The 15,449-nt window shown below is 39.1% G+C and overlaps 2 protein-coding genes across 3 annotated transcripts in view; one reads left to right on the plus strand and one right to left on the minus strand.

The window, feature by feature from the left end:
- The window catches only part of cenpp (centromere protein P), a 55,460-nt gene that overhangs the window by 19,711 nt on the left and 20,300 nt on the right, over nucleotides 1-15,449 (plus strand). The gene's annotated exons all lie outside the window — the stretch shown is intronic.
- aspn (asporin (LRR class 1)) lies at nucleotides 4,259-10,273 on the minus strand. 2 transcript variants are annotated; one of them, XM_053867369.1, is made up of 9 exons: nucleotides 10,121-10,273; nucleotides 9,988-10,038; nucleotides 7,495-7,749; nucleotides 7,175-7,287; nucleotides 6,145-6,358; nucleotides 5,944-6,054; nucleotides 5,696-5,789; nucleotides 5,477-5,615; nucleotides 4,259-5,034 (listed from the first exon to the last, which is right to left on the minus strand). In XM_053867369.1, exons 3-9 carry the CDS (start codon nucleotides 7,715-7,717, stop codon nucleotides 4,834-4,836), a joined length of 1,095 nt encoding a protein of 364 aa, XP_053723344.1. In that variant the 5' UTR covers nucleotides 7,718-7,749; nucleotides 9,988-10,038; nucleotides 10,121-10,273; the 3' UTR covers nucleotides 4,259-4,833. The 2 variants fall into 2 exon arrangements, with proteins under 2 accessions (XP_053723344.1, XP_053723345.1); XM_053867370.1 differs by lacking the exon at nucleotides 9,988-10,038.

Below are 15,449 nucleotides of genomic sequence, written 5' to 3' on the forward strand. Positions count from 1 at the left end.
TATGAGGTGCAATGAAAGATGGATTTGCTCATCATGTTTTGAACACAGTCCACTCTTGGACTGTTTCAGAGTTGCTGGAGATCTTACTTTAAAGTCAAACATAGCAAAATTGATCACAAAATGCCGTCCAACGTACAAATGTAAATCTTGGGAACCAACTCTGCCAATTGGCTTTCTGCTCCCTAGCTTGCGTGCATCACTCAGCATGTTCACAACTGTTAGTTGTTTTCACACCCAAATTGTGAAAACGGTTTGATTTGGGAATTTAGTCATAGTCTAAACTATGTACTATTTACAATACACGTTGACAAGCGTGACGAGCTCTGACATGCTTTAATATATTGGATTTACTGTAGGAGTATGATTTCAGAGGTATTGCTTTATAACACTGGCCAATGGCATCAACAAAATATTCTGTTGGATCATGTCAAATGCTGGATAACCCAACTTAGGTTGCGTAAATTGTTTGAAGGGAAATGGTGACAAGGATAAAATTACATCTTTGTGCATTGATTTTACAGTTTAAATTTGCAATGCTATGGTCATTCTGTGAGCTTTATCCGCCTGGGCTGACATATAGTGATGGTGCTGCAGATTTACTCAGGGATCCTGACAGTCAGTAATGGGTGTAAGGAATGGAATCCCTCGCAGCAACTTGGCGCCAGCACAAATTGAGCTCCAATGTCTTGGAGCAAGCGCCGTTATTTGATGTCAGAAGAACTTTTTCTCATTTGGCCCAAGCATTATGCTAAATTTTAAAACCTAAAACCAAGTATTTACCATGACCTTGACCTGACATTTGTTCTTATAGTTTACATTTACATACATTTTGTAACTATTTGTTTTTCTCAAGATATTATCATTCTGATTTTTGACTACTTTTATTTTTTTAAGGCATGGCAAACACACTGTTGGTCACACACATCCATCATAGACTAGTTCTTTCCACTCCAGAACCAGAAAACTTTGCTCGTCCTCATTGCTCATTTTTCATGCCACGTTCTCTTTGCAGTGAGCAGCACTGCTGGGATTCTGTCACATGAACAAACAAGCCTTTTAGGACTCTAACCATTTCAATATTGATGGTCTAATTTAGACTTGGATGAAGTGTGGAATAAATGAGAGCCTTCAGACCAGAATGTGCATTCTTTCCAACCACCTCTGTTTAGTGGCTCTTTATTCCTCGGGTTCCATGTTTTCAGCTCTGCCAAACTACATTGTGGAGAAGATTTCCTGTCATTCCAATTATTCAACACGTTTGGTGGTTTATTGCGGGTTGGTCGGATGTATTCACAATCAATATACATGCAGCGCGACAGTTGGTGAGATTTACTTGAGCTGTCAGTGCCCCCCATCACGTGCTCTTTTCACTCTGTGCACACTGTAGTGTTGTTCGGGCTTGCATGTAATTGATTAAAACTTGCTGATTTGGAGAAAATTGTATTTTTGACTCCGCTGACGTAAACAAAGAACGCTTCAAATTGGAACAGCATTTGTTGCATATTTATTGCATCTGTCATGAATGATCTTTTTATATTAAAAGGCACACGATTTGTAAGACATTGACAGATCAATTCAATATGGAATCCCTGGATATCAGAGGTGTGCCTGGAGATTACTTGGAAAGGTTATGAAGATCTAAAGGTGGGTGAGATTATGGTGGTTTGGACAGCACCTGCCATTTGTATGCTACTTGTATTGAGAAGCATAGCGTGTTTCATGACCCATTTTATCAATATTAAATTTTGTGGTCCAAGTCTTCACAGCATTTTGCATGTTTCCCTCTTAAATAATTTGTCGACTGTTGCCATTTAGTTGACCATCTGTTAAGTCATGTGGTTTGTATCATCCTTAAAAAGATGACTTCATTGACTATATGTGTTTGTTCTTGTGTGAAGTCATGGCACAGCCTCTTAAAAATTGAACACTCTCAGTTAATGTTTTGTTCTTGCAATCCTGTCCAGAGCAAAGATGGTAAGGCTGCAATAGCCTTTGCAAAAGGTCTATACTATATTGTGATCCCTCCAAATGTCTTTGCACTGAGGTGTAAGTCAAAGGACACAGTCAGAGACTCAGAAGGAGATTTCGAGTGAAGGAAAAAAGATTGAACTGAAAATAATTGATGCAGAGACGGTAGAGAAGCAAAACTTGAGTGTGAGTGTTTGTGCACATGCCTTGAGACGTGGCAGCCCAAGGTCTGGCCAAGTGGTAGATCTATTCCATATGTTTTCCTGAAGAATGAGAAGGAGAGACAGACAGACCCCCACCCACCAGCACACCCAAATCTTCATTTTTAAAAGCCCAGACAATTGAGCAGCAAGTATCCAGAGCTTAATGTCATGGAACTAGACTACCGCTTAGTCTAATTTTCTCTGAACTGTAAGGTATCAGTTTCTGGTGGACATGGAAGCTATTGAGGCAGATTAGCAGGTGGTGGTTTTCTGGGAGTCTGCAGGAAGCTCACTGCTGTTTGACAGGGGCCTCCTAGAGAGGTTGGAAGGGCAAAGAAAAACACACAGTCTGTCATTTTTTCACATGGTTTCACCACATTCATCATTACAGTGTGCACCGTTGTAGGAGCAGAAGCATGTGCCCTTGTCTTGTGCACTTACTTATAGTCCAAAGGTAAAGGCCCTGGCATTATTTGTACTACTTAGTTTGGTCAGTGCTTTTTGTACCAATTACTTGCAAAGTTGTTTTTTTCCATAGTTTAATTCTATGGAGTTTCGACTAACACATTTGTGTTTATCTTTTGATGTAGCCCCTACTGTTTGATGTACACTCCTTTACAAATATTAGGACTTCTCAAAGAGGAAACAAACGTTTCCCCTCATGTTACCTCTATCCGTGCCTGATTCAGAGTCAATTCTTTCTAATACTTGCCACTTAAAATGAAGGATCGAGCAATGCTTCGTTTGCCTTACCATGCCCACCGGGCTGTGAGGTGGTTTGATTATTACAGGTCTCTTGTAAGTGTGCAGCCTTTCATTTTTAATTTAACAGTGACATCTGGTGGTTAAAATGGGAAATGGGAAAATAGTAGTTGCCTCAGCAAACTATGTGCTTTCCCCCCAACTCACACCACTCCATGTTCTTGTTTTTCATGCATTCTTGGTCCAACCTGTCCCCTGTCTCTCCCCTCCAATATGTCCAAACCAAGTCTGGGCTCCTTAACTTTATCTCCAAGCCGTTTACTGGAGCTATCCCTCTAACGTTAATGTTTGTAATTCTCCTTCCTAGTCTCCCATCCATGATAACCTGAGCATCTTGAACTCTGCCACTTGTCACTACAGTCTCCAAACTATACATCATGGATCATGTGTATCTATATGCATGTCAATATGTATATGAGTCCCTGACCGCTGCTCCTCCCCAGCACCAGTCTCCTGTAGCTTCCGGCTGCACACCTCAGTGTTCAGGGAGTTTGCAAAGTTGTTTTTGAACAATGTTGTCTGCCAGACAGCGATTAGATCAAGTCGGTGGCCAAAACCTGTCTCGCTTGTGTTCACGTCGGACTTATGAGTCGAACACACCGACAGAGTGCACAGTGTGAAACCGCCCTTATTTTCCCAAGCCAGGCAGAGCCCGAGCATAAGGATGAAAGAGCCATGAGTTGACAACCCGTGCCTTGCCCAATGGTAGGCTGAGTAATAAGCAGGTGCACAGCAACTGCTCTGCTTATCCTTTTGTTTTTCAGTATATTCTACTCCCAATATTGATGCTGCCACGTATTATTCCATTATGGATGTTCACTTACCGATTGAAAAAGAGACCATGTTTCTCAACAGGAAACCATTCTCAACAGGAGTCTGTATACTGACTGCTCGCAAAGGAAAATATTCTGATAGTACATAAGTGAATGTATGTGGGCAGTTCATCTGAACTATTATATTAAAATAGATGTATATATATCTTGTCATTGTGAGGAATTCTTCCAAATCCCTCCCAAAATCTTTATCTTCGTTCATTGTCGTTCACTTATACAAAAAGTTTTGTTGCCATGGCTCAGTATCAATTGTACAAATGTCCATGTGTGTCTAACTGGTGAGAGTCCAACGGTGAACACCATAAATAATCAGTGAAATGTCACACATGCCTCAGAAATGTATTGAACTGTTTTCTTAACCATCAGTGCGACTGTGTGTGTGAATTGATGACTTTGATGTTTAGACAAGACTCTTAAACATCTGAGTATAAAGGTTAAATGAGGCTACAGACACTGATTGGGTAGAGGTTTATTCATCAGAGTTAATTTTATTCAAAGCAAATAAATATAGCACCATTCCAAAGCAAGGTTAAGAGAAAAGGTGTATTTTTGAGTATAATCACTGTGCTTGATCTCCATAACGCCTGTCAAATTTTTTATGGCATAAAAGAAAATTCAAATTGTGAGACACTTGCGATCCTCAGCCCTGCAGAGGAATTCTTGTATTTAAAACTATACAATGGTTTTTGTTTGTTTTGTTTTACTTTACAAAAACATATATATATTGCTGAGGAAGGTTTTTGGGGGGAAAAGCTGTTCAATTTGGTCGACTATTTCCTGTCATGCAGGCTGATCGTTTGGTGATGTACCCTACATGACCAGGGGGAGGCACATGGTAGCTTGAAAATCGGTCCACAGTGTTTTCCCCTAACTGCGCCTTAACTTCTGATGTACAAATCCAGACAACCATCATACCGTACTTCCTAAAGAAAGGACCAAATATAACAGTTTTTCATAAACCTTGTAATTTTATGAACACTCTTGTTTACCCTGACAATGACATTTTTGTTCTATTTATCTCCTGCACTGCGTTGTAGGTAAGACAAAGACGATAAATATTTGTCAGTCTATCTCTTTCTGAAGTTGCCAAGTTGCACGCCCCGGCGTCCACTCACACAACGGAATGTAGCTGGTTGTATCTCCCAGTACTTAACAGGGTTAGCAAATAGACTGATCCCACTGTACAGGTTTTTCTTGACACCAGGCTTGGAGGGGCAAAAGTCGTTGACACCAACACTGCTGATTTTGTTTCCATGGAGGAAAATCACCTTAACAGACATAAAAAAAAAGAATCAATGATCGGTTACATGGCAAAATTCACTCCAGTGTAATTTCTCACGCACAACCCTTGCTATTCTTCTGTTAGACTAGTGATGTGGGGTTCCCAAATCTATTACTGACTCTAAAGTGAAATAAAAGTTTTATGTTGGAGTAAGTGGTCTAATAGCACTTTCATGGAACAGCAAAATTAGTAACAGATGTGATTTAGATGTTTTAATGTGGTGCTTAAAAGTGCCATTAGGATAGGGTCAAACTGACCAGGTTAGAAAAGTAGTCTTGATGTGTTTGTATGCTTGTTCAGGTGGGCAGCATGAGTAAGATATAGACATATATTCAGGCTCACAGTGTGCTGTGGCCTATCACAGGCACTAGAGTGAGAGCCATTGATGCTCAAAGGAAGGTTTTTTCCTTCAACAATGTCAATCTCACCTGTAGATAGCGCAGTGAGCTGAGACCCGGTGGGACCTTCTTCAGACGGTTGTTGTCGAGGTGAACCTCTCGAATATTGGGTGTGCTGATAAAGCTGCCATTTTCTACAAACTTAATCTGGTTGAAGCCAAGACCCAGCCTTAAAGAGATGTTTTAGGAAATGTGGTTTGACTTGTGAAAAGACTATTTATTGTGCAATGAAACATGGATAATTTTCACCTCTGCAGATTTTTATATCTGATGAAGTCCTCAACTTCCACCTTTGCGATCTTGTTGTAGTCCAAGTTCAGGTCCGTGATTGAAGATGGGAAGTCTGAAAAAGCAAAAACGCCGCATGTTAATCGTTCTTAATTTGAAAGTTTTCAAGGCTGAATGGTGCCTTATTAAGGCTCTCTTTGGACCCCATTTACTGGACTTTCCTGTAGCTTACTCATGTGTAATTGTCTTAAACAAAATGAGTTGGATACCTTTGGGCACAGCTGTTAGTTTGGTCTCCGACATGCCGATGTAGAGCGTTGACAAGCCGTTAAATGCCCCCAGCTCAAGGCCGCTGTTAGGCAGAGGGTTTGCACCCAGTTCTGTATAGAGACACTTGGTTTATGTTGTGAACTGTCATGAAATCTGTTTCCATCTGTTTAACATCAAGATAAGGTGTTTTACAGTCATACCCAAGACATGAAGTTTCCTCAGGCCCTTGAACGCGTCCTTCTGAATTCTGTCAATCTTGTTTTCATGGAATCTAAGCTCAACAACATTAGGAGGCAGATTTGTGGGGATTCCAGTGAGAAGGTTGTAGGACAAGTACAGCAGTCTTAGGTGATCCATGTTTTTGAAGGCCTTGGGGTGAATCTTTGATATCTTGTTGTTGATCAGGAAAAGGCCCTGTTTGGGACACCAATGCAAGTTACTGTCAAACGATGCCACAGTGATGTCTGATGCAGTGACATTGAAATTTGTCTGAGCTTATATTCCGATTTCAATAATTATGTTAAGATTGGAAAATCTCTTAAGTATGCTGTCTGTTTTTTTATTTAATAGCCATATCTGATGAAAAATAAAATGACTTGCTATTTACTGGAAATAGACTTATGGGCGCTGTTATTGCCATTTGAAATGCCACCGTCAGCGCTTAGAATACCTGTACCTCAGTGCATGAGAGAGGGAAGGGAAACTTATCACCCACCAAAATCATAAGCATTTTTTACTGAGTATTTATGTTCAAAGTAACTCTACAGTATCAACCTGGTTTCTTTCAAAGTCATCTGTTCTTTGCAAAAAAAAATGTCTGGAACTGGCAAGAGTTAGTAGCAAGCTGCGCAATGTTGAAATAGTTGGACAGAAAAAAAACAGTTGTTCGAAGCCTATAGATGTGGTTCCTCTGAAATGGTCTGCTACTCCTCCAGGGATAAAAGAATTGCTGTCGCAGAGCCTCCTCGCAGATGGAGATGATTTAAAACAGCTTCAAACCAGCTTGTATTACAGAGATGGTTTTATGGCATCTATGAGCATATCCCTAAGTTATTGGCCGATTGAAAGAAAAACATTATTCTTGATATATGAATAAAATATATGCCTTGGCATATCTTGAAAGCTGCGTGTTTTTTAGGGTTACCATGTCTATCAGACTTAAATCTGTGAAATGCATGACAAGGTTTACCAGAACAGAGTGTAAATGTTTGTGGTGCACAAATCTCTTACATAAAGTTTGTGCAACCCCTTAAAGTCATTCTCCTTGATCTCAGTTATGTCGTTATTTTGGAGGTCCAGGATGACAGTGTCTTCTGGAATCTTGTCAGGCACGGAGATCAGACCTGTTGGGAGATGTCAAAGCCAGTGGTTAAAACTTAACTTAAAACTATTTGTAGCAGAAGGTAAGATGAGCAGAAAAGAACAGATATATCCAGCATTTACAAGGACCTTGTGGCAAAACATTCATTATCATTCTTACTGTAATACTACAAAACAATGACTTTTCTACGTGGTCAAAGAAAAGAGATCAGCATTGACTCTGTCATCACCTTGGTCGGAGCACTGAACCAGCCTTGGTGAACAATGGCAGCCCTTAGGACAGTTCTCATCGTCGTCATCGAAATCGTCATCCTCATCACTGTTGTCATCGCTGTCTCCCTTGGAGTCAGCCATCATGATGTCATAGTTTCTCATGAAGTCCAAAGTCTTGATTGGCTGGTAGGGTTTGGCATTTCCCAGCGCCAGCAGACAAAGTAGAAGGAAGATCCTCATTTTTGAGTTGATGACTGGGAAGTCTAGGGAAGCTGGGAAATCAGAAAAGAGTGTGTGATTGTGTCTTTCTCAGACGAAGAGGGACAATTTGTTGTGCCATTATAACACTTTATTTCCATCATATACATCTTCTGAAAGGCTTAGTTCAGTGAAGTCCTTATTTTATATTAATTTATATTCATAATTATTTATTTATTATTTATAGTTTTTCTGACTGTGAACATGAGATCATTAATCATTGTGCCTTAGTTTTTTTCTGTTTCAAAATAGTGTTCAAATCTTAGTATTAAACATTCAAGCATGTTACTGGAGTTTTTGTTGTTGTTGTTGTTGTTGTTGTTGTTGTTGTTGTTGTTGTTGTTGTTGTTTTCAAAACGGTTACTAATTGTTGCACCTTTCTTTTTGAAAACATTGAGCTCCCAATCTAAATAAAGAGCCACTCATTTTGAACAGGGGAAGCCAGCAGCTAACTACGAGTGGAGCTAATGGCGACATTATAAAATACCTGTTATACTTGTGTTGCAATGTGTAGCATCATGTTTTTGTTAAGGCATTGTGAGATATTATTTCAAATTCAAAATGCAAATGACAAGATGCCAGGTAACGATGTTAGGTAAGGACGTCGCATCATGGTGTCCCCCTAGTGGATTTAACTGGTACATGCCATAGGTCCCTAAGCTACAAGGGTGAGGAGGTGTGATTAACTTGAGAGAGCCTAGGTAAAGCTGATTTCTTTGGTGGTTTTATCCCTTATTTTGGCCACTTTGAGTCATAAAAAGCACCATCTGAGAGCACAGTTGTGTCATATTGGAATATATTTGCTGGGGATGTTTTTTGTGACTTGATGGATGTAACGTTTTGCTTATGTATTTCAGCAAAATAAAGTTTTTGCTTATTTAAATTCAGTTTAAATCATTAGATTCCTCACAGGTCCTATATCAAGGGGTTAGATGTGAATAAATATGAAATTGCCTTTTTATCGAAAACAAAATACCCTCATGTCTGTGGAGATATTTCATGGAGCATTGTTTTTGCTCCAGATTGAGTTGAGAGACACTTTGAAGTCCTTTGTCCTGTATTTTGATTGACAACTTTCGGTTTTATAAAACAAACAGAATGAATCAGTTTGTGTTGCGGTGACATGTTGCTATGACAACATGGCATCTTGACTTTGTTTTTCCTGCCTTGCTTCTCGAGACTAAATCAACCAGCAGGGGAGACTATTGGGTATAATGTTTGCTTCCACTAATTTACACTCTTTCACTGTTGTTATTCAATTCAGATTTTTGGCCCCAGATTCATGCGATCAGTGCTGCACGCAGTATCTTAGGTTTCATGAGAGTTCAATTTCAGCAAAGACTGGTCTTTGTCTTTAATGGTGTTTCCATGAATCCGTGAAAGCTCCTGTTTGGAAATGAGACTTTCCAGCCAACAAAAATGTTTCTTTGACTCATACCTTTTCACCATCTGTGGGGATTCACTAGGTTTAAATGTCACCTCACAGTGAGCCTTGAAATAGTCTGAGCACGTCTGGTGCCGTTAATAATCTTGAAGTATTCTGAACCCCTCGGCTGGGTTCTTCGTCCACCCACAGCTATGTGGTAGCGGATCATCCTGCTGTGGCAGCAAATACTTTCCAGCACAGATCACCACGTAGTTTGCCCAAACATTCATTGACTCTTTAGGACTTTTAATGATTTTTGAAAGATGTGGCAGTCAAGAACAACATTTTGTTATTTTTTGCGTTTAGTCTTTTAATGCACACATTTTGTGTCAGTAAACCAAGGATGGTAATTGTCCCAGGCTAGATGGTGATGATGTGGTTGTAATTTCAAATGTTTCCATTATGTTTCTGAGTGTAAATTAAATTAGACTAAGTAGACAGACACGCAGATACACACATAAACATGACTCCATATTAATGTCTCTAATTATTATTGTAATATACTATGTTGGATATTTGTTTTATCCCAATAACCCTAATATTTTTTCAGAGTGCATGGACAACATCCTGTTTTTGATCTATATTCCAATAAATTAAATTCTCATCAACACAAATTTAGCTACAAAATGTAAAAATTTGCTGGTAGGACTTTCTTTTTTATACATTTGCAAAATGTGTTATTATTTCAGGCACTACTAAATTATAAAGCACAGTCTAAAAGCGCAGTTTTTCTATCGGCATATTTCTGAATTTTTGTTTTAACTTTCTCACTTTTAACAACAAAAAGATCTTAAGCATTCTATGAAGCACATATACATATCTCTACCTCCTTGCAGATGTTGAGTGTCCCATCCAAAAAAAAAAAAAAGATCCAGTGCTGTCAATAAGACCCATCCAATTTATGCATTTGCCAAAAGCAATTCTGTCTGTTTGTTTTGTAAATCCTGTAGATTTCCTACCTCAGTCGTCCTGGTTTAAACCCCACACAGAGAAGCAGCAGCACAGTCCAGTTTGGAGACTGAGAGTTGGTGTCATTCAACACATTCCCAAAGAACAGAGAACAGCATCAACCAGTCTCACAGGCTGAAAAAAAGGCCCCTGAACACCCCCTCCGAAAGAAAACCTCCACTATAAGGGTGAGAAGTTCAGTCTAAGAAATGAGCGCTAGAGTCTTTCAGTCATGACAACATCTGTATTTCTCAGGGACTAGATTTAAAAAGGCATTGTGAGGACTAGTCATGTGCTTTTCATCATGAGCTTTGAAGTGATGCCAAACTAGTTAGCTCCAACTCTTAAATTCTCAAGTATCCATAGAAAACACACTTGCAGGTTTGTCCCATCCCCTCCTTCCATGGCTCATTGCCATGGTACACAGTTTACATCAACACACTGGAGCGTGTTGGTACAGGCTTTTACATGAACAGCAGACTGTAGCTGCAGCTGTCGGCATTGTCTAAGAGAATAGAAAGGTGTGCCCTGCTGTCTGGGATTCCCACTACTGGCATTCACTCATTTGTTTGAGCTAACTTTTAACAACTGAAAATAAATAACTTTTAAACGGAATGGACTTTTCTTACATATAATAATAGCTTTTCAGCTTATTTTCAATCATGCGTGCTGCACACTACTCAATAGAGACATTACTAATGACGTGACAGCATAAACATACTTGTTTTTCCATTTCCTAGATGCTATAGGATATAGGAAGACTTCTTATCAAAAATCACAGAAAAATTCCCATAAACATGCACTGGTTGAAAAGTTTTATCTTGAACTGCTAGAGGCACAGTTAACTGAATTCTTGACTGAAGTTTCATTGCCACCATATTTTGAATGTCTGTAGTGTTTTATGTGTTCTCCCATTGTTCTGTGTGCACTTTTCAACATCCAGAAATTCCCATTCTAGTGTCATTTTAGACATCCAGTCAGCATATGTATATTCATATATTCAAGCGAGACTGTGAAGTTCCCATACTCCAACCTGCAGTATATATGATAAATGCCTGTTTAAGTTGTAACGTGGATGCCCTCATACGACATTTTAGGCACGAAAACAGGCACTAACCCGGCATGAAATTATTTAATCACTGGTAAAGTGGCAAAGTCCTGGGGATTTATCATCTGGCATAAGCAGATGTTAACAGCTGCTTTTTGTCTTTATGTTTGGCTCAATCGAATTAAGATCAGTCTTGCTGATGTTTGCTCTTTCTTTCATTGTTTAATTTAATGAAATGTAGTTGACCATGAGTCACTTCCCAACTATATGAATATCTTTATTTTGATTGGACGAATAATTAGAATTATATCAGCAAGCCAATGTTTGTCTGACAAAAATGCTTTGTGCTTCAATTGATGTGGATCAACAGGACGGCTGAAACTCTACATTTGCGCCAGAAATTGTTGTACCTCCCAAGAATGGAAAAGTTTACGGAGCCTTACGCTCCTCAGGGGTTTTACATGTTAAATTCCAGTAACAGCATTTTCTGCTGATCCCAGCTTAAAGAGCACAGAAGCACATCAACTTAAAGCTGTGCATGACTGCTCACATGTGCCATGCTCTGGCAATTGGAAACTGAAAAATGGCTGCAAGTCTGTGATCTTGCTGGTGGCAAATCATTTTTTCCAAACCACCAAAGGTCTGGCAAAATAATCATCTCATCAACTCGATGATCTTGCTGATGTTCAACTCTCTTTTCAACGCTAAATGTCCTTTCTATTTTACAATTTAGAATATTTTAGAATGCATGTGTTTATTGTCACCAAAATCTGTTTTATGGGGGTATCTGATTAGATACTGCAGTCTCTGCACACACTCAAACTTAAGTGGTTCATCACCCCGCTTCCAAAATAGGGGAGGGAAAGTTGATTCTCAATTATATCATCATTTTTAGTGATAATATTAAATGTCAATATTTCTCCCCGTAGCTGACGCACTGTCATTGGATAAACAGAGGGTGGGCCATGCGTCTCATTCTCAACGTGATTTCAGATGAAAAAACACAAGTTAAATACTTCTGACAAAATTTTATTTTCTAACACCAACTGAAACTGAAATGTATACGAAGGACTTGATGGATTCACATAGCTACTAATTGTCACTCCACTTTCACTGAGCGCACATGGACTGCATTCATAATATTGATATATATATACACTCCACTGCCTTTTTAGACTGCTGTTATTCATATAAAGTCACTTGGCTAGAAAGGCGAAACAAATGGCAAGTGTGGCCTGATAAATAATGAGTTTCACAGCAGCTGTCAGCTTGTCAGCCCTGTGCTAACACGTTAGCACAATATATCTCCTGGAGGAAGGCGTATAATGGAATAACATGAGATATGAGATTGATGGTCGTCCTTCTCTGAAGACTGAGGTCACAGTACTTTGAAATTTGGTGAATTAATCCAGTTCCCATGGCATACCCTGTTGTTGCACATAAACTGCTTTGTATACTTAGTGAATAATACTAGCAAATACACAAATACACCCACTGTAACCATTTGATGAAATCTCTGCGGGAAACCATAATCTGCATTTTGGTCTTATTAAAAATCGTATTATATCATAAGTATAAGACAAAAATTGAATCGGCACAAAAGTATGTTGTCCCATCCCTACTCTGAAATACACTCTGTGGAGCTTCTATCGATCAGTTATTCCTTTTCTTTAAATGGCTGCTCATACTTTATCTTCACCAAAACATATGTTTGATACTTGTTGAATGATTTGGCATTGAACTTCTGAGTTACTGACATTTTTTTGTGAATTTTTTTTTGACTCCGTCACTTAAGGACTGTCTAGCAAGCTTTCTTCTTTTCGGTTCTCCCCTATGATAGGTACATAGACTGACTAAATCACCATGGGAATAGGACAAGTCTTTCTTTTTTGCAGACATACTTTCAAATATTTTTCTTTTTTATCAACAAGAACCTAATTCTTTCCCCCATTCCTTACCCCTTCCTGTCTACAACAACTAAACATCTGTCAAAATGTGTGAGTCAATTGTTAAGCAATAATGAAATTGGCAAAAATACAAGCGAGAGAAGAATACAGAAACAAATTAAAACAGCAAGTAATACTATCAATCAGACAAGAAGAATTGGCCCAGTAGGGTAAATAAATCAACCTCCTGCATGTAATACTATTTTGATTGGAGTTTCCATCTTGGATGCCAACAGTGATTGATGAGTTCGACTGCTTCGAGCACATGGAATTGTCCTGAGTCGTGTTTTCCGGCAGATATCTTGGTTTCAATTGTCTGAAAAGACCATGCATGCTGCTCACTTTATATCTGCTTGTCAGCCTCAAGTATTCAGGAGTTGTCATGAATACACAAACAGACTTCTGATGTCCTATGGTTGAGCAAGTCTTTGTTTATGGTTCTGCTGTTGGAGCCTCAGTCTTTGTTTCCAGCTCGGGAGGAATACCCAAGTACTTGCCAGATGTCCTAATTGGACTTTTCATGAATGCCTCTGTATCCTGGGGAACAATGCCTGTATTTTCATAACATTTTTCAGCATGTATTCTGTATGAATGCACTGGTTCCAAAAGATTTTTTTAGTCATCAGTAAAATACTCAGAAAATAGTAAGTAGTGTTTTTTTGGTAATTTGAATAAAGCTTTTTAATAATTTTAAGATAATGGAAAAATCATGAATAAAACCATTACATAAAGAGACATGGATCAATGACATGATATACAATATTAACGGAATATTAGCCGTACAACATTTAAGAAGGAAGTCTAGATCTTGTTCATACAAGATATAAGACTGACAAATGAAACATACTCTGCAATGTTTTGGACTTGAATTATGAACTCATCATAGTTCGTTTGCATCACAGCACTGAAAATGCACTGTTCTTGGCCTCGTGTCGACACCACAGCCAGTCTCAGCTGCTGCTTCGTGGTCCCCCAGGAGATTGGCTCTGTTGACTGAATGTCTGTGATGTCATCGGTTTTATGTAATGAATGTTTTTCAGCATGACGCACTTTAGCCTAAAAGTAGCGACTTTAGTCCAGAAGATTTTGTCATACATCCTCCTGTCCCTCAAATAAGGTCATAAAATTCTCACACAAGGCACAGTCTTTCTTGGGTTATCACAGTTGGGAAGGGCTGTCGAGCACCAATTCTCATCCATCAGTTCCTGATACTAAATCAACTCAGTACACACAAACAAAATACATATAGGCTGCATATTAAATATAGAGAATATTGTCTAAGTTCCACAAGTAGTTAGACCTTTTAGTTAAAAGGTATTGTACTTCTGGTTTGACTGACACAAACGTTTGGGTTGAATGAGTCCCTGATGATGGTGAACAGTGAAGCTTACATTTAAATTAGTTTTTCATTTATCAGGTCGGAATTCCTCCCCAGACAGTGTTTATGCGATTACATAAGATCCTGCGGATGATGAAAATTGTACCTTTGCGAGTGATTTGTGATCTTAATGAGTGCAGCAGCTGCTCTCGCTGGCAGACCTGATGAATTCCCCTCTTTGACTTGAAATCTTAGATCTTTGAGCTCAGAGTGGCTGGAAGCAGCGTTTCCAGCTGAGGCATGATGTGATGTTGACCGTCGACATCTCCTCACCGACCGCAGTCAACTTCCCATTTGTCATTCCACAGTTTCTTTTTCCCCCGTCACATGTAACCATTCCTTTCCAGTGCTTCTTTATCTACTTTCCGCTGTCATAAATGACTCAAAACCTCAGGCTGTTGGTGGAAAATGTGATACAGTCAGCTTTTATGGTTATTATAATGACAGCTATTGCTTTTACTGTATTGCAGAATGGTAGACACCACGCAGTGCCATGATTACCACATTTATAATGACTCAAGTTTGAATCAACAGCATGACTCGGGCATCCTGACAAAATGTGTTGTCATTTGTTAGTGCTCATGCTTTTGACTTTTGGAGAGATAAAAGCTGCAGAACTAGTGTCACAGGTGGCGCGTTAGTTAAGCCCCCAAGAATTCAACTTCAAGACTGTGAGTTTGAGTCTCAGCTGGTGAGGACATTTTCTCATGAGAAAACACAATTATTGAATGATGTAAGTTGTTTTATTACTGTGACTGTATGTTGTGTTTTTATTACATAAGGTGAAAATATCTCCTTAACAGAGGTTTCACTGGCTCAGTTCCAAATTGAAATAGCATTTCCTTCCTACAAAATCCATTCACAAACTTTTTACTTTGTGGTAACACTGAAATACAACAGAGACGCTTTGATGTTGATGAATGAGTCTCAGAATAGAAGGTAGTTGCAGAGTAGACAGCATCTCTAGC

Source organism: Synchiropus splendidus, chromosome 6 (assembly GCF_027744825.2).
Source record: "Synchiropus splendidus isolate RoL2022-P1 chromosome 6, RoL_Sspl_1.0, whole genome shotgun sequence".
Taxonomy (NCBI): Eukaryota; Metazoa; Chordata; class Actinopteri; order Syngnathiformes; family Callionymidae; genus Synchiropus; species Synchiropus splendidus.

Coding starts and splice junctions, on each gene's coding strand:
- aspn (XM_053867370.1), bottom strand. CDS start 7,717: ATGAGGATCTTCCTTCTACTTTGTCTGCTGGCGCTGGGAAATGCCAAA. Junction 6,055..6,144: donor GAGGAAACTTCATGTCTTGG/GTATGACTGTAA, acceptor GTCTCTATACAG/AACTGGGTGCAAACCCTCTG. Junction 5,616..5,695: donor AGATATAAAAATCTGCAGAG/GTGAAAATTATC, acceptor CATCTCTTTAAG/GCTGGGTCTTGGCTTCAACC.